A 27005-nucleotide genomic window follows, 5' to 3' on the forward strand; every position below is an offset into this window, starting at 1 on the left:
TATATATATATATATATATATATATATATATATTTATTAAAGTATTTATTAAAAATATTTTGTTAAATTTATTTATTAAAGAGTACACGGAAAAAAATATTTGCTAATATATGGACAACTAAAAATATTAACTGCAAATTTTCTTACTTTTATAACAAAGTCATTTAGTTGTAATAGTTAAAAGATTTGCTAATATATATATTAGCAAATCTTTTAGCTATTACAACTAAGTAACTTTGCTATGAAAGTAAAAAAATTTGCTCCTGCAGTTAATATTTTTAGTTGTCCATATATTAGCAAATCTTTTTTTCCGTGTATTTATTGAAGTATAAGTATTTATTAAATAAAATATTTATTAAATAGATTATTTATATATTTAAGAATACTTTAAATATCTAACATTCGCGAACACTCACGCAAGTGTAATCGATCAAAAAAACCATTTGCCATTCGCGATAATTGTACTGTTCGGAAAACCTTTGAAAACGCACATCGTTTGTGCGAAACCAAGAAGAGATAACAGTTCTTGCCCGTCAAAGAGTTTAATTAATTATTTAACAAAGCTTGCGCCTTTTTATCTGATACTCTTCAAACCCTCTTTTCCACTTGGACATATCTACTATCTTCTCTCGTAGTTTCAACTTAAAAGCTCGCTTTTGTCGTTTGTTTTTCTTCTTTTCTCATTATCTATCTAATCTTTGTTAGAAGATTTTATCTTATGTTTAATATGTGCGAGGCTAAACACACGTCAAATGCCCGGACAAGAAATTTCGAATGAAAGAATAAAAGAAAAGTAGGAAATAGTTAGAGAAATTACGATTAAAGAGAGAAAACTTGTCAATTAACAACGCAAATATCACTCATACATGAGATTCTCTAAATCTTCAGAAATATATCTTCCCACTGGCTGCAAACAAATAATTATCGGACTGCCACAATAATTATTGCTCGATAATTGCTTGATATGCCAATACATAGACATACGATAATTCAGAATGACCGAAGCATGACGCATTATCATACGTTAATATATTAATTAACAAATATAAACACGCGATTGGCAATTGGCAAAGTGTGGCTATAGAGATTTACGTTTATATTCCATATAAGATCAAACAGAATTAGTAAAAAAGAGCTAGTTGATGTAAACAACATCGCACCTGCAAACAAAGTAGTATTATTAGACGTGAAAATCAGCACTTGTTAAATCTACATTACATTATATATATGAGGCCGATATTCATAATTATAAATTATTCATGATCTTTGAGAGCATAATTAATTATAAGTCTGTATTCACGAGTCGTTACTTCGCTATTTGCTATTGTAAGTGTTTTTGTATGTATTATGTACATGAAATAATGTGTAACAAATACATATAAATAGATGTTAAATTATTTATTAAAGTGAGGGTAATTTAGTTTTTTTTTTTAGTATTTATTTAGCGTGAGGGTAAAGAGATAAGAAAAAAAACATTCCATCTTTTCCTAGTTTTTCTTTTTTTTTTTTCTGTTCTTTTAACCTCTTAAACTGTATGTTCAGAAAAATTCCGTAGTACAATATTAAATTCGTTTTGCTTCACTTAAACTGTTGTATTTTTTTTATTTATAGCTAATACAAATTAGATACATTGTATATTCTCTTTTACAAAATTCTAGAGAAAATAAAATAAAAGGAAAAGAAATCTAGATATCTTCATTAAAGATATATTTCCCGCTCCGGGGGGAATCGCGCAGTTATTTTAAACCACGACTAAAGAAGTTAATGGAAGTTTCGATGAGATTGTAACTCTTAAAAGAGCTGATACAAAGCTGTAAAAAGACAGAGATTAATACAGTTATATGTCCAATAATGCCATGTTTAATAGAGATTTACGTTTATATTCCGTACAAAATCAAATAGAAACGGAAAGAAAAAGCTAGCAGATATAAATAACATCGCACTCGCAAACAAAGTAGTATTATTAGACATAAAAATCAGCACTTGTTAAATCTACATTACATTATATGAAACCGATATTCATAATTATAAATTATTCATCATCTTTGAGAACATAATTATAAGTCTGTATTCACGAGTCGTTAGCTCGCTATTTACGTCAGTAAGTTTGCTATTTGCAAATGTTTCTTTTTTGTATGTATTATGTGCATGAAATAATGCGTAACAAATATAGGTACAGAGATTAATCAAAAATTGATAATGTTATATGTCGAATAATGATAAACTATGAATGCCGGTCTAAATTTCGACTCGGGTATTTCCTTAAAGTTCGTCAAACGCCCTTTAAAAATGAAAACTTCCATAAATAAATAAATGATTTGGCATAATAAATGATTTGGCACACCTTGGGAATGTATGATGTATCGCTGGACGTGTCGTCGTCTTGCGTTCTCTGTCCTGTTTTCTCGATCCAGTATCCTGGCTGCTCCGTCTTTGCACTTGCACTGTTGCTGTCACTTGCACTGACAGCGTGGACGCGATTTAATCGGAAACGCAAGTGTTAAGTAACGCGCGCACGATTACCAACAAAAAACTAATTAAGTATCAAAGTTCGATGAGAAATAGCTTAATCACTCGAAAGAAACGATAGATAACGTGCTGACGTACGTAGACCGTGGTATGCGTGTCGCTCGCCGGCTCGGAACTCAATGAAAACACGCGGAAAAGTCCGTGACGTAAATATGACTGTCTTCAAGGTTTTTTTTTGTAATCGATCGTTACACTACACATCTTAAGTGAAATATTTTAAACGCCTCGGAAAAACATCGAGAAATAAAAAGAGCAACGCGACAAAAATAAACAAAGTGAAACTAAAACTTCTATTTGTCTAGCAAAGTTACACGTTAATGTATCGGCTAGCACAGGGAACATTAAGATGTGACATTAGCATTTTGGGAACGATAGGGGAAGATCGTAAAGAAAACGTGCTAAGAGATGTGTCTTTTTATAATGCTTGCTTGGGAAGAATACAATCGTATTGTATTCATATTGTATTCATATTGTATTCATATTGTATTCGTATTGTATTCTTCGTTCATGCTCGCATTAGCACTTTGGAGAGACTTATAGCAGATTTCATCTAGTTTCGCTGATTAAAGAACCATATAAAATAGGCTGATTTTTTTCCAAAAAATGTAACGTTAGTTACACACATCTTACGTTTTTTTGGTTGTTAAGTACGATGAGTACTTTCAAATCGTTTAAACTAGTGGGAAATTGGTCAAAATTTTATTTAAAGCTGTCGAAATAAAATACTTTTAATAGTAATCCGGTAGAGTGAGGATTTTGTTTCAATTATTTAATTACTTGTATTATATAGTTTAGAGTTTTATAACTCTTTTTCATTGAAAACTGAGGGGATATTCCAAAGTAAAATATTTTAGAAACGCTAAATCTAACATGGCGAGATCTAATATGGCGAGATATGATATAAAAAATGAAAAAAGATAATTAATTTTCTCATTCAAAATAATCTTGAGCTTCATCAGATGTGCATTTGCATACCTTGTACAGTTTTGAGGATGTTGAAATGGCTAATGATGGACTTCCATAAGACTTCAAAGGTTCTACTAAAAGACTTCTTATAAAAAAACTTAGCATTTCTGAAATGTTTTATTAGTTTTCATGAAAAACAAGTTATAAAACTTCACTAACCGCAAATTACTATAAAAAGTGACTTATTTCGATAGCTTTAAAGCGATTTTTGACCACTTTCCCACGGCTTAGATGGATGGATGGAAATGTCACTATCGCATTCAGCAGATTACATGTATAACTTACGTTAACTTTTTGTGATCGTCCTCTGCAAGGCGAGGCGTTGCGTCGCATCACGTTACATTCCAAACGCGTTCGAAATGCAAAGCGCGCATCGTAACGCGCGTAACGACCGCGTTCTAATTGCGAGGTCGTAAGTCCACGTGGCCGGCGAAGTGACAACAAAGAGGGAGAGAGACTGAGAGAGAGAGAAAGAGAGAGAGAGAGAGAGAGCTATTAACACGTGTGAATTCGCAGTGCACGTTGGCGTCGGCGACGGCTTCCTTCTCTCTTTGTGTCGGCGTAGACTTCCACCGCCATTCCACTTGACGACCCTCGCGCTTGCGTTCCTATTGTCAGCGCGGCCGGAAAATCGAAAACGGAGCGTAGTCTGCCTGTTCCACTTACATCGGCGCGTCGTTTACGTTGACAGACGTGGAGGAAGGAAAAGCGCGGGCGGAAAAGCATGGCGAACTAGTCGCGGAAGACGCGTGAAGACGCAGAAAGTGTTTGCCCGGGGATAAAAACACGCAGGAGGATGGGTGCGACGACGGATATGTCTTCCGGTTTGTGTGAAGAATCGTCTGTGTACTCTGCGAGATGTTTCTGTCTCATGTCTCATAGCGTTCGCTTTGGCGAACGTGAGAGATCGTAGTCGATCCCTGCGCTACGCCAATCCCCGTGCTTATTGACTGTCAGGACGCTTATTACTTATTTCCTCATCGTAACTTGCGAGGAAATTTAATCTATAAAAATGAGAGGACAGGATATTAACAGTGCTGCTCACGCCTAACAGTGAAATCGTATGGATTGCAATAATATGCGATTCGCGCGACTCTCGTCACTTCGTCGTAACATTCTTTTTCCCGCAACGCGTCATTTTTCTTTGCGGAGACGAGAGAACGACGTGTTGCGAGTATACGCACAGACGCAGTAATATAATATTTACTCATGTAATTTCAGTAGCGTTCATTTCATTTTATAGTCGAACGTGTGTGACGTCGGGAAGTACTTCCGACGGCACGAAACATGCTCGCACATCTCGGTTACCTGGCGGGATTACCTCTATACTGAGACCATATCTAGGCTCTAGGATGTCGTGCACTACCGAGTGGTATATGTGACAAGTACACATCGTAATTGAACCGAGGAACAAAAATATTTGTTCTCAAATAACCGCGACAGTAGCTGTAGTAGAAACATGAGAAACAGCCAGCAGTCAGCATTTTACTTGTGTCTACGGTATTCTTACGCGAATGTTATCGGTGTTATTAAGGTGTAGGGGAATTAAAAAGAAAATGAATAAGCAATAAATAACAAAATAAGTAATAAATAAATAATAGATCCCGGTGCACCTTGATACGGGATAGGATCCGAGCAAGAGTGCCGAAAACTGGTGGGTGCTGTAACGGAATGTCAGCTACTGAGATTTTCCCGTTACAATAGTAGTAGTAGTAGTAGTAGTGAACTCGTATTCCGAACCGCTCGACGGAAACAGAAGAACGCCGGGACGCTAGTAAGGAAGACGTCGCAAGACGGGACTTGTTGCGAAGCTTTTTCGAGAGGATGGCTCTGCGAGGGGCGCGACGGGATATAATTCTTTCTTGAAAATATATCAAAGGTTGTGTACAAGCGGAAAGCTTCTCTTAGACTCGCCCCTTTTATTCTCTTTCGTCATTCTGGTGGTACAAAAGCGCAGGTACGATGGATACACATTTATCAAGATCCTTGTAATGTTCGGTAAAAAAGACTTTACTCACGTTTTATTTAATCAGAAATAAATTAGGAAAATTCTAAACACACGATAGAAAACATGAGCTCAGTCGATGTTCAACAATTCATCGAGGCTGAAATAGCATCTACATTGTTTTTGGTTTCTTTAATCCTTTCGAAGCCATATACACGTTGAACTAATGGAACATCGAAACAAAAAACAAAGCTGACCTCATGGTAATGCTTCCTTTCTAAATAGAGTAACTTCGAAGAGCGTCACTTGTGTTTTTTACTTTGAAGGTGGCAATAGTTATCCCATCCAGATGGCAATAGTTAACCCATCCTGCATATGTATCTTAAAAAATTAGCCCTCATTCGCGAATGACATGTAAATAAATATATGCGTGTATACTTATTTATGTGTTTGTAAATGCTGCTCATCCGCGTAAATGCGGCTTCTGCAAACGACGATTAATTTTCCAGGTACTGCATGTATAGATGAGAAATGTGCAAGTGAGAATTTTTCAAGACGTATACAGATGGCTTTTGCAGATAAAGAATTAAAAGATATATCACTCTAGCTTATGCATTTAATTCTTAAATTCCTAGCAAGTGTAACTCTATGGAAACCAAGCAATATTTTTTTCCGCCGTAATATGAATTTGTATTTTCACCGCTATCTAATCGTATATATATTCGTTACTTCAATTAATTTCCCTTGTAAAACTGTCGGGCAAACCCGTGGTCTATTCGACTTGGTAAACAACGCGTGTGAAATTTACGTGAAGATTGTAACGGTTAAAAGATACTCTTTTTTCCCGGGACAATTGTATCATTAATTTCATTCAAGTTCCTCATGAGAGCGTTTCGTCTTCCGACCAATTGGTCCTTGAAAAAGCACGAATCATCAGTAGTGAATCAGCCGTACAGCCAGCTCTTTTTCTCTCTTTTTCTCTCTTTCTCTTCCATACCCAAATATGCAAATGTTCACTATGGTAAACGGCACATCTTGAATTGTCGCGGGATCCCTGCGAGAGACTGGTGAAGAATCGATCGGTATCGGAATTATGTCGAAGAGGCTTGTGGATAAATGCCCCCGCAGCAAAGTCCCGCGCCAGTCAATAAACCCTCGCCGCACCGTAACGTACCGGAAGGTCGTCTCCGCGGTGTTTCGACGACTATTACCAACCTGTCGCCACGAAGCCGTTAATTGCTAGGTCAAAAACGATTGAGTTACCATAAAGCCATGCACGGAAACGCGACCACGACAATGCCGGTCGTGGCAGCTTTGCCGGCGGTTCATACTAGGACCACCTGGCGCAATCACCCGAGGGAGAACAAATGGCACAAAGGCTGCCTCTCTTTCTCTCTCTCTCTCTCTCTCCCACTCTCTCGTCGTCGTGGCGTAGTCTGGAACCCATAACTTCTATATGAGTTTCGAGTACGCGCGCGCACACACATACACCACATGAACGTACATAGACATGAGTGCTTACCTGTGTGAACGTGGCCGCCTGTCGACACTCCCACCTGTCGCTACGTAGGAGCGAGAGACGCGTGGAATTACCTTCGATAATTGGGTAACGAGTCGGCCACGCTTCTGACCGTTGAAATCATCAGCACTCCTGTTTGCGGGATATGCGGGGGCGATCCACCGTGAATCTACTTGGATCGACGATACGATTTTTGCCCACATTCGCGTCCACGTTGTTGCCGAACGACGAAGTCGTGCGATTGGCTTCGAGAGTGCCCACGGTTCACCAGCACCACCGACCCGGACGGGGCTCTGCTCCCTCGTAGTGGTGGTGGCTAGGATCGATCCAAGCTCCTATCTTCCGACCAGCCACCATCCCTCCCCTCGTTCGCCGCAGTCGCGTCTCTCTCCCTGTTCTCTTTCGTTCTCTCACTCCCTCTCTCCCTCTCTTTCTCTCACACACGCACGTACACATATTCTCTCACCCTTTCTCTCTCTCTTTCTCTCTTTCTGGTCCCTGCTGCCCAGACTCGATGCGAACAGCTCGATATATAGCGTATACCACCTCGATCTGGTTGCTCGTTTGCCTGGTCCGTAGACTTCCCGGACGATGCTCTCTCTCTCTCCTCTTCCTCTTCCTCTCCCTCAATCTTCTCCGTTTTTTTTATATATATCGACGATACCTCGTGGGACGAGTCTCTCGTAAATTATGCACGACGCATCGAGCTAGTCGCGCGAATATTCGCTTCCGATATTTATTGGCGTCCAACGGTACCTGTTGTGCCGCGATACACACGCGAAGTTCAAGTACGCTCAATTTCGATGCCAAAATCGACGGTATTATTTTTCGATATCGCCTTGTTAAGTTGTAAAGTCTCGAGTTTTAAATAAAAATATTGTGCATACGCATACTCATATTAACTTCTCGTGTAATATAATGTCTCGTGTAATTTTGTGTTACCGCGCTTCCATACATTGACAGACCCAATTGGCGATTTTAATTTTAATTACAGATTTTTCGATGAATCTGACGCCGAGATTTTCTCGCACAGCTCCGTCTCCGAAAATCTCGGGGTCAGTATTAATATTTCCCCGGGAGAGAAACTTTCGCAATTCTACGGTTCGCAGCGTTCACATTCGTTAGAAATTGCAATTAAGACGTCGCGTGAACTTTCGGGTATCTCTAAATTTACTCATCATTCGCTCTGTAACTCGCGGTGTATGCCATGCTTTCAGGCTTAGTTCCTATTATGGTATTCGATACCTACCGCTCGCCGTGAACGTGCCAATGATATATCTGATCGTACGGAGAATTGCGAGAATGTACGAGATTCTTAGTTGGATTCGCTCCATCTCGCCGCTCTACACGGCGGCTTGCTTGTTAATTGAGTGTGCCCGAAATGACTTCTCCTGCAAATATCATCGACCCTCTCACCATAGCATTACTTAACACAGATGCAATTGATAGACTTGCATTCTCGGAGCTGATTTGCAATTGTAAACGATGTAAACTGAACAAGAAAAGGTGTTGGAAAAGAAAAGCGCTCTAATTAAAATATTTGTCGCTCTAATTAAAATACTTGACTTGCATTGAGATGCTCTTTATGCGTTTTAATTACAGTGCGATCTTCTTTTAGTTCTTACCTCACTTGTTGAAGCAAGCACGCACAATACGAATGTCTGCTGCACAGTATATATTTATAACACGCGACGAACTTTAGCTATAAATAAGGTCGAGCTATTTACATAAGCAAGCTGTGCTGGTCAAGTCGATCTATTCCACAGTATTTTTTCCGCCAAGGTCTTCAGACATTTCGTGTATGTATATCCAAAAAGTTACCTTCAGCGTGCCACTTTTAACATATTCATGGCAAAACGATTAAATTATCGCGCTAGAACGTTCGTCTTACCTCTAATCGTGTGTTTTAATTCTTCGTCTACCGATGTCGTGTCATTGTAATAGTATCTAACGAACGAACGAACATCGCGCAATGATGACTTACAGTTCCAATTCCCGCACTATCTCATCTAACTTTGGCGGGCTCAGATAGCTGGCTCAGATAGTTCGATTCTAATCAACATTTCCTTAATTCCATTAATAGATTAAGACGAGATACGAGATCATCGCACATGCGAGATGCTCGCGCGCGCGCGCGCAGAATAGGGAAATGAGATAACTTTCGAGTCGATTGGAATTGTCGGCTGTTACTTATTAACTTTGCTTACTTCAACTGCAACGCGCTTTGTTGCTATCGCGCAGTATTCGAGACTCGTAATCTGCACGAATAACTTATTCAGCATCGCTCATGATACATGATGATATTTTTTTACATAATATTTTGTTGGATAATACGCAGCATATACGGTTTATATGTGTACACGGAGAGAATATTATATATTTTTCGCATATAAATTTTTCACAATTTTATTCTAATTTCTGTTTCTAGTAGTATTTCCGCTGGAAACAGCAGATTTTTTGTTAAAAGCGTAGCAAGTTTTTTAATAACACATTTTAGTTCCTAAAATACATATATACACATAGAATGTCGATCTATTTCTTTGTCACAAACTTCTATAGTAATTTTTATTATAAAATTCTCTTAGACATTTGAAAAAGTTGATTCTTCGCGCGCACATCGGTTTTACAGGTATTTTCAATGATGAGTATTTCAAACCTTTTCGACATACGTCGTTCGTGTGTTTCATGATCCATACGTAAATAAATAACGCATATAAAGTGAAAGTCAATTGTTACAGAATGTCAATCCATTCCTCGATTACAAAACTCTGTAGTAATCTTTAGTATAAAATTCTCTCTGTGTACATTCGGGTATACGCTTGAAAATTGGAAATTGGATTCTCTGCACAATTACATCAGTTTCACGCGGTAGATATTTTCAGTGATGAGTATTTCAGATCTTTCAGATTCGAAATACGTCGTTCGTGCTTTTTGTTGTGTTTCGTGCATAAATAAATAATATCCGCGATCTCACGAAACTGGCGCGGCGTCACAGCGACGGAAGCAGCTGCATAATTCAGACGCCATTTATAAGGCGCCCCAACGGACTTCTTAATTGCGATAATCGGCAAAATTGCGAAAGTCCGATAATACTCTGCATATCCGTCTGTATTTTCTGCGAAAGTTTCGCGAACGAACTCGGCGCTTCTGAGTGTAGAGAGTTGTCTATATTAAAAATCTCCGAGCACACCAAAATCTCGCGCTCTCGTGGTACTCTCCCGGGGGAGAAGTCCGCGGAATTCTCGTCCTTAATTTCCAGCTGACGGCAACGATCGGAGGCGAAGGCAGCTCTCAGCATAAGTTAGAGGAATTTACATTGTACCACGTACATTCCGCGTGACGAAAGAAGCGAATCTAATGCGACCAGGTCTCGCGCGACTCCTGAATCCGTAATTCGTCCTGACGGCGTCTGTTTTGCCGTCCGCGTGACACACGCAGGACAAAGCTGACTTTCATTCAGGCGAGCGCGGAGAGATACAAGCAGAAGTAACATTAACGACGATAAAATTGACGGTGGGAAAAAATTGTGTCACCGGTTGCGGCACGTGTGCTCCTCCAAATCTCGTTTCGTATTTATGTCATGCGCGCGGATCTTGCCTGAAAGATCAGAATCGCGGACGTTCACGCGATTGTAAATAATCCTCCCCCCCAATAAATTCCATTAGATTACTCGCCTAACGACCACCATCACTATTTAATACTCCCGCAACTTTGTTTCGTAGCAAGTTCTTTCTTTCTGTTATATACTCGCCGAGGCGCGCGCTTCCGTACTTTTCACCCATTTTTCATGGTTTTGTTCGCGCCGCGGAGCGTGAGAACAGCGAAGACGCGCATAGTGAAAAAAGTTCGTCTTAGCCGGACATTACATCGAACGAAGAAAGTTGCCACTTACGTTCGTTAGCGCGCCCGCGTTCTCGTACGTACGTACGTCGCGTTAAATTGCTTGTTGAAACTTATTACAACGCTTTCATACATAACACGACCATGTGAACGTACGTGCGCACATATAACCGTTAAAAGCGTCGCCGTCGTTATTGAATTCTGAGGTAAACGCCGCGTCGACGGAACACCGATATACGTATCGCCAGGTTGATTTAATCGTGTCATCAGTGTGCGATTGATTTTGCTGCGGCGCGTCGTGCGAATTCGTTTGAGCTCTGCTCGAAAAGCAGAGTGACAATCGAATTCGAGTCATTCGTGTCACTTTTAGAGAACGAATTCTCTATTTCGAATCATCGAGTGAATATTTTCACTCGAAATTGAAGAGCGAACCCGCTGCATTTCAGAGGAGCATATGCACTGCAATCGACAGAAACGTCCGCTCATATGGAGTCCAGAATTCATTCTGATCTTGGGTGAAACATTCACTCCTGTGCCATTTCGAGCGGCAGTATCTTCACTATCGCGTCGACCGAAAATACTGCCACTTTTCACCCCAAGAAATTTAGAGAGTAGCTGCGAGCATTTCACCGGTGCCCGATATTTTACGTGTTCGAAAATATCATTTTCATATCAAATTCAAAAACGCGAAAAGAGGCTGACGATTGCAGTCTGTCCGATTTGGATTTTTCAACAAATGACGCTCGCAATATTCCCTGCCGCGAGAGTATTTAATTAAGGAAGTTAGTTTACGAAGAATGTCGCGGACTAACCTCCAGAATTTCAGGATCGAAACTTAGGCGTCAGCGTGATCTACTTATTAGATGCAAGAAGAACCAGTGTGGTCCACTGATCGGTGAAAATTTTCTCTAATTGAAATAAATCAGCGATCAAAATTAATGACTCTCGTCATGTGTGCAAATACGAAATATGATCGCATTAATTGATGAAGTTAATTACTAATCAGTGCGTAATCAATTCCATTAAAGTTTGATTGATAACAATTTCATCAGTTGGTGAAGTTATTTGTGATTTTATACGTGATTAAATAATTAATTTTGATGATTAATTTTGCACGTATTGTCTTGCCGATTATTTCAGTCGAAGAAAACTTTCGTTGATTAGTGTCCAACACTGACAAGTAAATCTATCCAAAAGGTACACTCCGATTTCTTTCTAATTTGGCACAAATGTAGAAGCACAAAAAATATTTAGGTTGTATTTTTTCATTTTGACTCACTTTGAGTTTCACAGACAGTTTCTAACTTTTTAATATCTTCACTATCATCTACAAGTACAACAAAAATGCATAAAAAATAAAATTAAATATAGTTAAGTAATTTTAATAAAATCGACATAGCTGAGACACGAACCATTCTAAATTTCTTAAGCCAAGATTCCGAAATATTTTAAATTTGTGCTAAATTAGTCAAAAATGGTTCGAATTTCGTCCAAACTGAGAAATCCGGCAATTTTTTATTAAAATTTTAATAAAAGCGGCATAACTGAGATACGAACCATTCTAAATTGCTTTAGTCGAGATTCCAACCAAAATATTTCAAATCTGTGCTAAATTAGTCAAAATTGTTCGAATCTTGGCTAAACCGAGAAATTATTTGTATAAATAATTTTTTTCAATTTTTTACATGTTTTGTTTAAACATTTCATTATTTATAGAAATAATTTTACACATTTGACTTCATATTTATAATCAACAAATCAAAAACGCCTACATCAATATTATATTCAATTATTATGTTCGATATGCACTTATTCAATTTTATTTCTTATACATTTTTGTTGCACTTGTTGATGATAGGAGTGAGAACATTGAAAAGTTAGAAACTGCCCGTGAAATTCCAAATGAACCAAAATGAAAAAATATAACCTAAATATTTTTTGTACTTCTACATTTATGCCAAATTAGAAAAAAATTGGAGTGTATCTTTTGGGTAGGTTTACTTGTGAGAAGAATGAATGCATCAGCGTCTGCAAAGGACGTGTAACAGACTTTGTGCGTATCTTCGTATCTTCGGAAACTACTTGAGAGATTGAACCATCTGAGATGTTGATTTGGGATATCGTCTTGGATCTTTCATATGTCACTCCAAGATCTGAAAGTAAGCTGTACGTTTGCGCGCCTGTGCGCTCGAGAATCGATCATTATCACGTTAGAAAACGCCGTTCATGTAGTAGTAGTACGTGTTACAAACGTCGCGCTAGACGCCGGTGATAAATATGACGTTGCTCTTTTATCGATGTTGCAATGTACGATGTATTTTCTGGTAGAGCAATTGATGTCACCGTATGTTCAGCTGACAATGAGCTATCGCTCGTCCATAAATCACTTTTATTTCTCGCTCACCGACCAGCGATTTCTCTCTCGAAATCCCGTATTATTACTAGTAATCTGCTCGGTGGTGGTCCCATTTTGCTTTAGAACACATTGGCGCGGTCATGGCGTCGATTTTAAAATAGATATTAAATAGAGTCCCGACTCTCGCAATTTCGACCCGCATCGCTATCCGATATCGATCACTTATCGATAAGTGCAGCGCCCGGCCATGAATTAATAACGACTCGCCGTTCTGGAGTCGTTTGTTGTATTCATTAGGCTGGACGAGGGCCGACAGGCCCGGTCTAGCGTGCCCGTAATTGCAACGTTTTAACGTGTAATCCCTTATCCGTCAATATAATTGCGGCCACGGTAATAATATTATCTACCATGTGACCGATAAACGCATCACATTTACGGTGCGCCGAATAATTGGGTAACTGTTTGTATATTGTGTATTACACGGACCAATTGTTTAATCTGTTTGATTTCGTCGTGAGCCTTGTGACGAAGTTGCAGCATAATACAGTGCAACGACACAATATGAATTTTATTAATTTTCGAGCCGCGTGCATAGGCGCGATTATTGTTGCGCGAAACATAGTTTACACCGAAATCGTGGAAACTTGATATTTCGCTTCCGAACGAGTCAAATATCTCGCGTTGCCCATGAGAAAATAAAGCTCTCGTTTGCGAGCATTCGCGAAATTAACTTTAAACGCTTTTTAACGAGCCTCTCTCGCCGCGGAGAAGAAAGGAAGGTTCGGTTGTTTCTCATATAAACCCAGCGTGCGTGTAAACAGCTGCGCGTTTCGGCAAGCGCACTTTGTTGGTACACACGGTTGTTGAGCAACTCCTCGAGCGTAATTTTAGCGACGGATCTTCTAACGAAACTGCCTTCTGATGTCGAAAATGTCGACGGAAGTTATCATCTATTGCTGCTCTCTCACTATAACTTGGATATGCAAACTCGCGGGTATCACTCAGATACACACACTTGTAGATATCACTTGGGCAACCAGATGGCAATTAGTTATGAGTACGTAACGCACTCGTCGCAACTATTTGTTATTGTTAAAAAAATTCATGAGCTGGAAATATCAAATTACTTCGTGTACTCGTTAAATTAACTCCAGCCACAAGTTGCTCATGTACAAAAGGCGTACGGGCACCAAATAAATTTCTCTCGCTTCACGTTAATATAATACAGAATAATCTGTATATGCCATATATATGAAAAAAAAATGTAGAGAGTATCTTCAGTTTTGTCAGTAATCATGAGACAACAGTGCATTTATTCGTTCTCTGTGTTATCATGAGAAAAATTGTTATAATGATGCCATACTTTACAATGCCATAGTTATGTAAGAATGATCCAACCCACAAAATTACGATTTTTGAGCTTTTACCAACGGGTAGTTCACGTCTTTCCACATAAGACAAAAAAGACCCAAGCCTCATGGGCTTTTAATTTCTACTAATTGGATCTTTTAACTATTTTTTAAGAGCTTGTTAATGAAGAGCTTTAAAGAGAAAAATATTGACCATGCTTTTTTGATTTCTTGGACGATTATGAGGAACCTCAGTGTTATCTATATTTCTTGAGTCATGTATCATCATCATTTCTTTCGAAACGTGTGAGTTGGATCGTTTTTTCATTACCACGGCCAATTAATAAGCAGATAATATCTGAAAATATCCGGGTATCTGAGCAGTCGAAATTATCGTCTACGATGATAGTACACCGTTATTACGTATTAAAGATACGTATGTATCTTCGTAATTAAATCTTGAGTGGAAATCTCAGCGGAGAAAGATCAAGCCGAGAGGAGAACTGTATCTTTGTCACACACTCCTCTCGCCTGAAGTGAAACTCACTAGGAATCTTTCTCGCTTGTAGTTACTCGCGACTCTCGGGAATCGCAATTTACCGGAAGAATCGATAGCAGATTTCGCGTTAAACGGATTACACGAATCATACGCCCTAGAAATTTACCCTACACATAAATCTCGCGGAGAGCGCATTTGACGCGCAATTTGTCGGATTCAACAGTTTGTGATTTCGGCGATTAGCAACTTCGGGACCAATCGCGTGCAAATCGTAGAATTTGCGAAATCCACGCAGCACCTATCGGTCGATCGCCCAGCGCGTACGTCGCCTCTCGCAAATTCATAGTCGTGCACGAAACGCAGATGTATCGATAACAGAAATCAACGTCGAGGGAGATGCGAGGTTCGCGCGAAGTATGCGTTAAATTCACTCCGCGGCCAGATTCGCGGGTCGAAACTTCGATGAATGTATTAGCGACTTCTCGAGGGAAATTAGATTAGCCGATCGGAACCCGCCCGGAACGAGGAAACTATGTGGGCCGCGGTGTCAAGATCTCTGGAGATACTCGTTGCCTTCTTCGAATACTACACCACCAGGTAAGATTCTGTTTGAACGCGTGCGTTCAACGTCGCTCGCGCCAACTCAAATATTTAGATACAGACCAATATTTAGATACAGACGACACGGGGGCGACGTTCAGTTCCCGTACAGTGCAGTACACAGTGAATTTCTGCGTTGGGGATCGTTGACTGTGACAAGCTGCGAAGAGCTATAGTTGCGAACTGCGAGCCAATTTCGCCGTGGTCTTTGTCTCGATGACCGACACTACTCCTGTATCGATCATCTACGGGAAACAGAACGACATTCTAGACGACGCGTCGCTGAGGAACCGCGCGCACATGTATTTGCCACTTGGTAATGCCGCGTGGAATCGTTATCTTTATTAAACGCGTTCGCTAACACGAGAGTCGTTTTGTCTTTCATAACGCGACCTTGCCTCGCGGAAACCGCCACGGTGAAATAACGGCGCGCAGAAAAGCCGCGCTTTGAAAGCCTTTTCAGCGTCTTTCATCGTTTCTCGCGTCAGCGTGACATTTTTAGAGTCGCGCTCTCTTTTATAAACGGAAAGTGCGGCGAGGGAAGGGTTAAGGGACCACGGCAGCGCTGCGTATCAGCGCGAGGATGTTCCCCAAGTCGATGTGGCTCAAGGACACCTGCCGCGAGGAACAATTTCGGTGCGCTCATCGAGAAGCACTCGAGGTGCCGTTCTCGCTTCAGAATTATTCGGCACGCGAGGAGTCGTCCTTGTGACGCAGCCGAAGAGAGCAGTCGTCCTGGTGAAATGCGGCGAGCGTCGTCGTTCTCGTTTGCCAGTATTTTCGAGACCGTTTTCACGACAGCAACGGCAATATCTGCCCCTTCGCCGAGCGCGCAAGAACCGTGCAAAAGAACGCTCCCGACTTAATATAAGACGGCGGAAATGAGAAAATTGGCGAATTCGCGCCATTCGTTATTGCTCTCCGGCTGGCATTGTGCCTCTTATTTATTTAAACGACGCGCGCGCCTTATAACGGCAATGTATATATTTCGCGGAATGTATTGCGAAAGTGCCGTACGACTGGGCTCTGGCAGCACAGCTGCCGTTGTGATTTTTAAATATGTAAAGTGAGATGTCTCTTCGACACTATCCGCCGCATCTGCACGTTCCTTCACTGCTCTTGATGGCGCGCAATATTCAGGAAAGATTCTCTTGTTCTTTTTAAAGTAGAGTATTTATTTAGTCTCTTCGAGAAAACGCAAACTCTAAATGGGGATAATTGTCTTCCAAAACTATGCTTTGTGTAATTTCAAATTCCAACATGGAAATAGGAATTGTGGACTTCTTAAGAATGCTGTTTGCACGAAGGCACGTACACGGAGAAAACACTCTAACGACATCATTTAGTTGCTGCAACAAAATGTTGATGTCACTTTTCGTCCGTGCATATAAAATGGTTGCAGTAATCGTAGTACCCTGAAAATGGTACACTGGTTTTCTTTGCTGCCTGTCTGTATATGTTTGAACGGTACTTTCCTGTGTGGTGTAACCAAATGGAATCTTTCGAGCATAGCATTTGTTTTGCAACACAGAGACAGTAATGTTCCTACAGTGCAGTATTTGTTTAATTTGAAATCACATATATTCTCTCTCTAATCATACACTCAAAAAACATGTCTTGCTAGTTTAGATAGAATTTTAAATGTCACAGTTGACGTTTGTCGTTGTTTTTTGTATTTGCTAGAATATTACTTGTGGTATGTAGAATATGCAGCAGCAGCATTTTAACAATATCTGCTGGCAAATTTAACCAGTTGTGAGAATTACACATTCGTTTGTTTCTCGTTGCTAATCCTTTTTACCTGCCACAGTCAATTTCTATAAGAAGTATTAATCTGCATGGACGTCATAAAGAGACTTTACTACTTAATTTCGCAAACAGTTCATATAAAAAAATTCTCTGTCATCTATATGGATTAAATACAAAACATATATCTCAGTATTTGTTTGTCACTTATCCAACTCAGCTAATTTCTCATATTTAGATAATGTTCGCTATGTGTGACTACGAGATCACTTTTTAAAAGAGAATGTGGATGTGGATTTAGCATTCCCTGTTAAATCAGTTATTGTTCGTATGTTAAATATTACTGAAACGATGTGAAATTTATCGACTTTCTACATTTCAAAGCGAATGAAAATTTGAGAACGTTTGTGGGAATGACACGATCCCGTGACGGCGTTGCATTAACGTAACTAAATCGCAATGCTAAGGTAACATTGGCGATTCGGCAACAGATTGGGTGCACACGCGCATACGCGAATAACGCCGTTAAATTAATCACGCATTGTCGTCAGCACACGTTTGCGAGTAACAAACAGGTGACGCGGCGAGCAGAAGCAGAGTTCTACTTCGGACAAATCGCGATTCGAAAACGGAGTAACTGTAACATCCGAATGCTCTCTCCTAATTAATAATGCGGTATTCCGCCCGGCGCGAGAAAAGTTGACTTACAATTTTCATATTCAACAACAAGCTCCGATCGAATTCAACGGGAAGGAAGAAAGTAAGAAATTTGCATTTCGTCGAAACGATTCGCGGGTTGGATGTTTACCTAATTAACGAAGTTAAAAGTACAACACGGCCGAGCGTGTACGTAACGAGCGCATATCCATTTGCACCGCCACACAACCGAGGAATATAAATTTACGTCAGATATACCGAGCACCACGCATATATCGAGGGGTTAAGCGAAATAATGTGAACACTAATAAGGAAGACCGGGGCTAGATGTCCCATATATAATAATTTTGGAGTTACAACTTCTCAGACAACTAAACTGACTGTGACTGACTGCGAAAACGTGAGGCAGCCTTCTGTGAGTTAATGCCTGTCACGATCTTGTTAATCGTATATTCTGTCTTGTAACCTCACGATGAAGAATATTAATACAAAATTTCGAGAAGTTCGGAAACTAACTTTGCTATTACTAAGTCAGTTTTTTTTTCTTACAAATAAATCTACCTAAAAGGTACAATTTCTTTCTAATTTGGTAAATGTAGAAGTACAAAAAATATTTAAATCATATTTTATCATTTTGGCCCACTTTGAGTTTTACGAGCAGTTTATAGCTTTTTAATGTTCTCACTCCTATTATCAACAAATACAATAAAAGTGCATAAGAAATAAAATTGAATATAGATATAGTTAAATAATTTTAACAAAATTGCTATAGCTGAGACACGAACCATTTTAAATTTCTTTAGCCGAGATTCCAACCGAAATATTTTAAATCTGTATTAAATTAGTCAAAAATAGTTCGAATCTCATCCAAACCAAGAGAAATCCGGCAATTTTAATTAAAATTTTAACAAAATTTGCATAGCTGAAACACGAACCATTCTAAATTTTTTTAGCCGAGATTCCAATCGAAATATTTGAAATCTAAATTAATAAATTAATAAATGCTAAATTAATAAAAAATGTCGAATTTCGGTTAAACCGAGAAATTATTTGTATAAATAATTTTATTTTCAATTTTTTCCATGTTTTATTTAAACATTTTATTATTTATATAAATAATTTTACACATTTTATTTCATATTCATAATCAGCAAATCAAAAACATCTATATCTTGTATTCAATTTTATTTTTTATGCATTTTTGTTGCATTTATTGATAATAGGAGGAATAACATTAAAAAGCTATAAACTGCCCGTGAAACTCAAAGTGAACCAAAATGAAAAAAATATGATTTAAATGTTTTTTGTACTTCTACATTTGTGCTAAATTAGAAAGAAATCGGAGTGTAACTTTTGAGTAAGTTAGTTGTTAGTTGTAATATTATCTTAATTTTTAAAAAACTCAAGGAAAAGTATCTATGCTCTAAAAAAACGATTTCGCGATTCTGTATTCACTATTCTTCTCAACATAAATATTAAAAAAAATATATAGGCAGCATACCCCTGGAGTCATTTAAATTCGATCTCTCTTATTATATGGATTCGTTTTTTGCGTGTTGTTACACTGACAAAGCAGAAATTGCGAGTATCTATTGTATTTATTTTTATTGTTTTTTTTATTTTTTTATTGCTCTCTAATTTGTATGTCAGTGTATTATACATTGTGTTCAGCTGCGATTAGTACGAGCAATCGGTAAAACGAGTGACTTGTCAGACTTGTCAGACTTCCAGAGAGAATAAATCGCCGGTGCTTATTTAGCAGGGGGCGTCTATAACCACAGCAGCTAAATCATTTAATCTTTCAAGAGCGATAGTCTCCGTGATTATAACTGCATACACAAAGCATGACAACACTTTATCAGCGAAGAAGAATAGAGATTGAAAACGAAAATTGGATGACAAATATCGTCAAACGCCAATAATGTTTGCGTCCAAGTAATACAAAATTATACTGCAGAAGAAGTGACAATAGAATTCTATATCCATCCTTAAAGATATCTTTGTTTTTATCAAAATTTAAGAACTAATTTCCTTAAGAACTTTATAAAGTCGACTTGATAAAGTAATATACTATATTTCCTAGTTATTCACATTATTTCTCCCGCCACTTGTACATTGCAATTTTCGTGAATCCAGATTTAGATTTTGATTAAATTCGCAAAACATTCGACGCGAGATGAGTTTGCTGTGCAAAGATCACGAATCACGGGCGTGGAGCTTTGAAAATCGAAAATACCAAATCGCGTCGTCGATATTGGTGTAAGTATAGCTGTAAACGCATAATCCGGAGGGGAGAGGGCTATAAACTGAGCACGGAAAAAAAGAGAAAATATGAACGAAATGTCACAAGAGAGGTAAAAGAAGCAAAGCAAACAAGCGGAACTATATGTATACATATATACATATATTCATATCAACCGCGCGCTATCGATTTGTCCGCGTATGTGCGTACGCTCCCTGTGTTTAATATGGCAGCGTCCGTTATGTCTCGCGAGCAAAACATTTGCTGATTTAATATCAAAACTTTCACGGTATCGTCCGTGAGATCGCACATTGTGTGCCGTAGTGTTGCTCGGTGTTATCGGGCGTGCGTATCTATTTTCGTTGTGAAGTTACCGGATTCCGTGCGCACACGGAGTGGCGTAATTCCGCAATAATGCGAAGTCAAATGTGGCTATTGAATATCGATAGGGCATTCCGCGGTTGTGGCCGTGAAGGGGTAACTTCTAAGATAAGAAACGAGTGTGTGTATGTGTGTGTTAACGGTAATTGACGCGTGCGAGCAGCACACGAAGACAGCAAGGTATTATCAGGCACGACTAGGATTGCAACCAGGAATAAGCTTCTCTTCCTCCTCCTCTCTTTTTTTCCCATAATTGTCTCCAATTCACTTACTCAAAAAAACGTTTTGCTAGTCTAGATAGAGTCCTAAATGTTAAAATTTATCGTTGCTTTTTGTACGTAATATTCTAGTGTGATACATAGAATTCATGGCAGCAGAATTCTAGCAATATCAGCTAGAAAATTTAGATAGATATGAGGTATTCTATACTCGTTTGTCTTTTGTCCTTTTTGTCTACTAATTTGACATATCAAGTGCGACTGGTCTTAATCTGCCACAGAGAGAGACTTTCTTGTTAAATTTCACAAATAGTTTAGATCGAAAAGTTCTGCCTTTGTCGTCTATATCGATTAAATACAAGACATACATGCGAAGTTTCTGCTAGTGATTTATTCATCAAATTTCTCGTGTCTAGATCATTCTCGCCATGTGACTGCAAGATGACCTTTTTTGAATGTTTGCAAGTAACATTTAATGCCTTTGATCATTATCGTCATCCATTTCCGTGTGGACTCTATGTAACGGCGTGCACAATACGTAATGTAGATCAGTCGCTGCGAAACAAGACTGGGAGACCCAGCGAGTTATTTCCGCGAGCTAATTCAGCGAGGCATTCGCTTGAGCTATCAAGCAAACAGCTAAACGAATCAAAGTTATCGGCGAGGTCGAACGATCTTCGGTCGACCTGTGCGCGCCATTTGCGCAAGTTTACAAATACGCCGATCGCAGAAGTTAGAACAAACTTCGCGTTCCTCAGTCGCAGGGCTCTTATTGATGAAAATGGCTCCCGACATGCCTCGGTAGTGATTATTATCGATGGCCGACCGATGGTACCACTTATAGACTACCGATCCGAAGAGTTAGCGTTCTCTCTCTCTCTTTCTCTCTCTCTCCCCTCGAACGAAAGGAAGTTTTACATCTCGCAATTACGCGAATGAGAAGGGGAGACTTCGTAGTCGTATCGTCGTTAACGGAATTATCGCGAATTTTTCGTTTTATTAATTCAGTTCCCGACATAATGACCAGGCTGGCAATTAGCGCGTCTCACGCCCCGAGTATTTAAACTTTGTCCCGCCTGGCTTGGCAAGCTCCGGAAGATGTTATCACTTCGCTAACTACGTACTGTACGTGTGCCGTGGCGGTCGCGCCGTGGTATTCTCTCTCGGCGGACCTTCCTGCCCGCCGCACATTATCTGTCTCTCACTGAACTAATTCTGCAAGCTGTGTGCCGACCTTTCGCGAAGCGACTCTCGGTATCGCGCGCGCCCTCGATCGTTCGTGTTCTTGATGCACGCATATTTTCATCCCCTCTTTCTGTGACTCTTCACCCCCCCGCTCTAATGTTGAGGCTGCAAGTGGCGTTCTTTACGATACACGGTTTTGATGTTGTGTGTTGTGTGTTGACTCCGGGTCGAGTTGACACGGTGTTATCTGTTGCTGTCTCTCTGATGTCTCGAAATCCCGTGTTGTACGTCATTGTGGCGTCACGGTGTGTGCTTTGCGCGCGTAAGCGCGAGCGTACACGTCCCTGTGCGTACATTTAATTAATTAATTACTGATCTTTTTCTGTTTCATGCCTCGTTTCATCGTAACAATCGGAACCACACAGAGCGCAATTAGAGTAAGTATGAACGACCGATGCGAATTAAGGCGACACTTTTAATGAAAGATCCATTGTTCTATGCTGCTTCATTTAACTTCTCTTCCTATCTTCTCTTCCATTTTCTCTTCCTAATGGATACTGTCCACTGTCCACCGATCGGCGCTACCTTGTGACTGCGTAAGTAATTCTCTACCTCGTCAAAACTTCTATCAGTTTTCTGGTCTTGCGCGAACATTGGTGACTACACAATGTTCTCTGTCTCTTTTTCTCTGTTTCTTTCTTTCTCTCTCTTTCTCTCTCTTTTTCTCTCTTTCTCTCTCTCTCTCTCTCTCTCTCTCTCTCTTTCTCTTTCTCTATTGTTTGTAGTCGACGTTTGTTCGCAACGAGCTCTATATTTACCTATTTCTTCAACTGTCATCTGTTGTGCCTGTTCTGCGCTGTTGCGTATTGTTGAATATCTCTCACACGCGATCTACGAACGTAGTAGTAATGCTTTCTGCTACGAGTACTCAGTCAGACAGGTCCGAGATCGTTGCTGGATCTGCCTTATTCTTCACTCTCGGACTATTGTCTGTTGTTCTTGGCCTATACGTAAACGCACTAGTAGACACACGTCTTGTTTGTACGTCGCTGTTGGACAAACAGCTTTTACGAAACAAACGTACATTGTTGTTGGCGTTTCTACCCTAAATAGTCGGCAACGGTTTTGCAATAGTTTAGAAACGACACACTCTCGCACGTATATACACCGCACGGTCGTGTATTTCGATGGGGCGAAGACAGAACAAAAAGAAGAAGAAGAAAAAGAAAACAATAAAGACAGAGTAAAAAGAAAAAGAAATGCGAATGGTTGATTCTGGTACACGCAGAGGGTCGATCTATAAAATATCTTACTCGTGGGACACGGCTCTGCATGTGCTTGAAATAATATGCCGCGTTTATGCGGCGCGAGGGAGACGCAGGCGGTTCTCAGCGCAAGCGAGAAGAAACAGGCCTCGCGCGGGAACTAAATTCTGCACGGGGTCCTGTGGGAGCACCCACGAGAATTTGATTTGATTTCCGTCGAACGAATTTCCGAACAGTCTCACGCGTTATTTCCCGCGACGCCGTTTACGCCCGAGCTCGATCGAGCTTGCGAGCGCGGCATTATACAATTTGCACGCGGCGCGCTGATAAATACGCGAATACACCGCCGCTAGGTCGCGGAGTCATAAAACTTAGTTTCACGAGCGTAGTCTCTCTCTCTCTCTCTCTCAGCCCGTCATTCAACGACGGCTGAACACAATGACAGTCTGCGGTCGTGCATCTGCCGTTGAATCCGCACGGTTTCTCGTTAGATGCGCCGAGCCTCGCGGCTGGCAACAACACGGTGTGTCGCGGGCGTTACATCTATTTCCGTTATCGCCCGATACGATTCATCCATTGTGTCCTAAACCTATCGCAAAATACGCTTACACTGGCGCGCACTGTTGGCCGTGTACATCTCGTCGTACGGGCGTCACAACAGCAACGCTAGTTTGCATCTCGCGCGTGTCGAATCAGCCGCGCCTCGCCGGCTGAGTCTGATTACTCGCTTATCGACGCGCCGTGATAAGCGAGGCGAATCCTGTGCTGAGTTTCGCCCGGAGGCATAATTAAACGGCACGCTTAACGCAATTCCTGTCGCCGACGCGACGTGAGACGTTGCCGCGACGAATTGCCGGCGAATATTCTCTCGGCGCGTCGAGTTGTCGATGAGTGTTCGATTTAATTCGAAGTTGCGCGCGCAAAATCGGTCGCGCGAGCGATGTATGTTCGCGAGGATACGCTCGCTTGTTCTTCCCAATAACCGCGCCGTGTGCTACACTTCCGTCTTATTTGTATTCAGATGATAGATTTTGCATTGGTCACTTTTCTCCGATGAAAAGACCGACGGCACATGATCGTTCGCGCGGATTCTTCACCGCGCAGAATTGTGAGTGATTAGCGGCAGTACATGCAGAATGTGATTACGATTTATGGCTTACTGTACGTCATGCGCGTGGGACAACAACGCGAACATGCGAATTCCAGTTAAATATGGCGAGCAATACCGGACCAAGTCATTTTTACGAGAGTTATTGTGCCGAATTGCGTGCGCAGTTTGCGTAAATGTCTAATCCACACGTAGGATTTGCGGATCAAAACAAATTTTTAAAAATACGATCAACGTTGGCTGTATCCTACAATTTTTCATAAAAAAATTCGTCCAATACACACATGTCACCCCACTGAAATTATTCTATATTGGAATTGGAAATTTATACGTCAGCACACACTAATTGTCGCAGCAATTGATTAATGTTATCAATGTAGAGCAATCGAATCGCCGCGCAATTCTCTCAATATCGGCGGGTTCCTGCTGCTAGTTCAAACGCACCCAAGTAGAAAGAGCGGCCTTTTCCTCTAGCCAGAAATTTTGATCATTAACTAGTTTCTGACTAATTTAGGTGACTTTCTTTAATAGTAAATGGACGGTAAAGCTAGTCAGTCCCTGACCAATTTCTAACCAATTTTTTATCAGTCTCTAATCAAGCTTTTTTCTTGTATAAAATTTTGTTAAATAATTTTTATTGTTTTAATATACATTGTAAAATATTACGTTTTATTTCTCAAAACTTTTTATTACTTTTTATTGTTCAATATAAAAACTCCTGTTCCAAAAGGTAGTCTTTTCATGTGTAAATTTATTCATTATTGAGATGGTTGTAGCTTTATTTTTAATTACTATTTTTCCTGCCTAACTTTTGGCCGATCAAAAAACATTGGTCAGTATTTTCCGAATTTTTACTAGACAGAGAAGCTGCCCAACATTTGCTTGCCACTTATATTGCCTAGTTTCTGGCCAACAAATATTGACTCGTATGTTCCTATCCAGTTTCTGAACAGCTACTGTCCAATAAATCTTAACTGACAAAAACTAGCCAGTGACTAGTCTTCCTTGGAAGTTTTTCTGCTTGGGATTTTCTGTAACGAGTCGTTCGTGTAAACCATTTACGTTTGAAGATCGATGTTCAAACTCGAGCAAGTATACGCATCCCTCGTAGAGCGACGTCTTCATAATGAATTGTTTTTGTGTACTACGTGACGAGACGGTGATCTTAATTTATGCAGGTCGTGGCGCTCGTGTCCCGTGATTTCTGCATTTTTCTCCTCACGACGAAGAAAGACTTCGCGCGCGTGCGGACTTTCTCTTATTTTTATTTATGAACGACAAATAACGGATCGCTTGTGAAGATAAATAAAAATGAGATCGTGATCCGGGTGAAACGTCCGGCGTGATCTGCTTTTAATCGAGTGATAAGAACTCTACCTACCTTCGCCTTCGTTTCCATTTGCATGTTTCATCCCGGCGACAATAACTCGCGAAATGCGGACGCAAATCCCGAACGCGCGAGATTCATCCTATTTTTGTATATAAATAATATCGATATCATCGAATCTCGCGTCACTACAGCACTGGCGCAAACAAATCCGCGGATTACACGGATACACGTGTCCGCAAACCGGAGTCTGCTAACGGCGAACTAACAAGTACACAATAAGCATAAAAAGTTTCACAGATATATACATAATTAGAATGTCATTAAAACTCTCGTGGCCATCAGTAGCGACGAATGTGTTCGCTATATCGTCAAGTCAATCTGATAGGGCGGATTGATGTCGGCTTGGAAACTCAGTTAACACGCAAATCGCAAGTACCAAACACATCCTACTAGCCCGCATGCTCTGCGTATCGATTTCGCTTTGAGTCGCGCACGTATGTACGTGCGTGCGTATGTACGCGCATACGTGCGTTTGTTTTTCTCTCCCGTCGTGGCTCCCAGCAGTTTCTGTGCAATTATGCACGCTCGGCACAGTCGCGACTGTCGCTGGTAAACAGCGACTATTAATAAGCCGTCGACGCGGCATAAGCGTATCGGTTTGCGTGTACGGGTGAACGAGTTAGTCTCGATTAGCGGTGTACATCTCGCGGTGTATGCGACAGTATGCGGTGTATGCGGTGTAGATCGCATGATAAGATTCATCTGGATCCTCATATTGCGCCCAACACACAGAAATGCATCGCGCCGTGATGCACATCGTCGTCGTCGTCAATAAGTCAGTGCATGAATGCGCAACGGGGACGAGCTGGCGGCTGCGGCGAATCAGTCGGGGTTCGCGAACGTGCTCCGCTCGCGAATCTGCTGAATCCCTGTACTAATCCTTGTACCGAAAAAGAGAAAAAAGAATGAGACTCTCTCGGTAATACGGTCGTTCCTTCAAGAAGAGAATTTTGCACGATAGAAACCGACGTTAGCGAAAAGCTCCCCCTTTTTTACGATTACACACGAGCGATTATATCCCAAGGACAGGTACGGTCCTTATTTGAAAGTACGAGCCTCGTTTACGACGGTGATAATTAGAGTTGGGAAAGTAATAGAATGAAGAAATATAGTTGAGCACGCTGTACCTTAGCATTTCCCTCGTTAGTACCGTCTTAGGCGTTCTCGCAGTACGTAGCGTTGTCTCTCTCGAAACGAGGACGGGTAGGGG

The 27005-nt window shown here is 40.5% G+C and overlaps 2 protein-coding genes across 20 annotated transcripts in view; one reads left to right on the plus strand and one right to left on the minus strand.

The window, feature by feature from the left end:
• LOC116843024 (vanin-like protein 1) overlaps window positions 1-2428 on the minus strand; it is a 154226-nt gene extending 151798 nt beyond the window's left edge. The window contains exon 1 of the mRNA XM_032813005.1: window positions 2345-2428. The gene's annotated coding sequence lies outside the window, so the exon portion shown is untranslated. The remainder of the gene's footprint in view (window positions 1-2344) is intronic.
• Window positions 1-27005, plus strand: part of LOC116843026 (synaptotagmin-7) — a 198189-nt gene that overhangs the window by 154625 nt on the left and 16559 nt on the right. For 11 of the 19 annotated variants that reach the window (XM_032813013.1, XM_032813014.1, XM_032813012.1 and 8 more), the window contains one exon: window positions 22458-22469. The exons of 2 other annotated variants lie outside the window; for them this stretch is intronic. In XM_032813013.1, coding sequence (XP_032668904.1) covers window positions 22458-22469 — 12 coding nt within the window. Of the gene's footprint in view, window positions 1-15445; window positions 15601-19318; window positions 20810-22457; window positions 22470-27005 lie in introns of those variants that run through there. 6 more of the 19 variants (XM_032813017.1, XM_032813019.1, XM_032813025.1 and 3 more) reach the window with 4 other exon arrangements.

This window comes from Odontomachus brunneus, unplaced genomic scaffold, assembly GCF_010583005.1.
Source record: "Odontomachus brunneus isolate Ranch 3 - 2012 unplaced genomic scaffold, Obru_v1 Obru_scaffold_029, whole genome shotgun sequence".
NCBI classification, from domain to species: Eukaryota; Metazoa; Arthropoda; class Insecta; order Hymenoptera; family Formicidae; genus Odontomachus; species Odontomachus brunneus.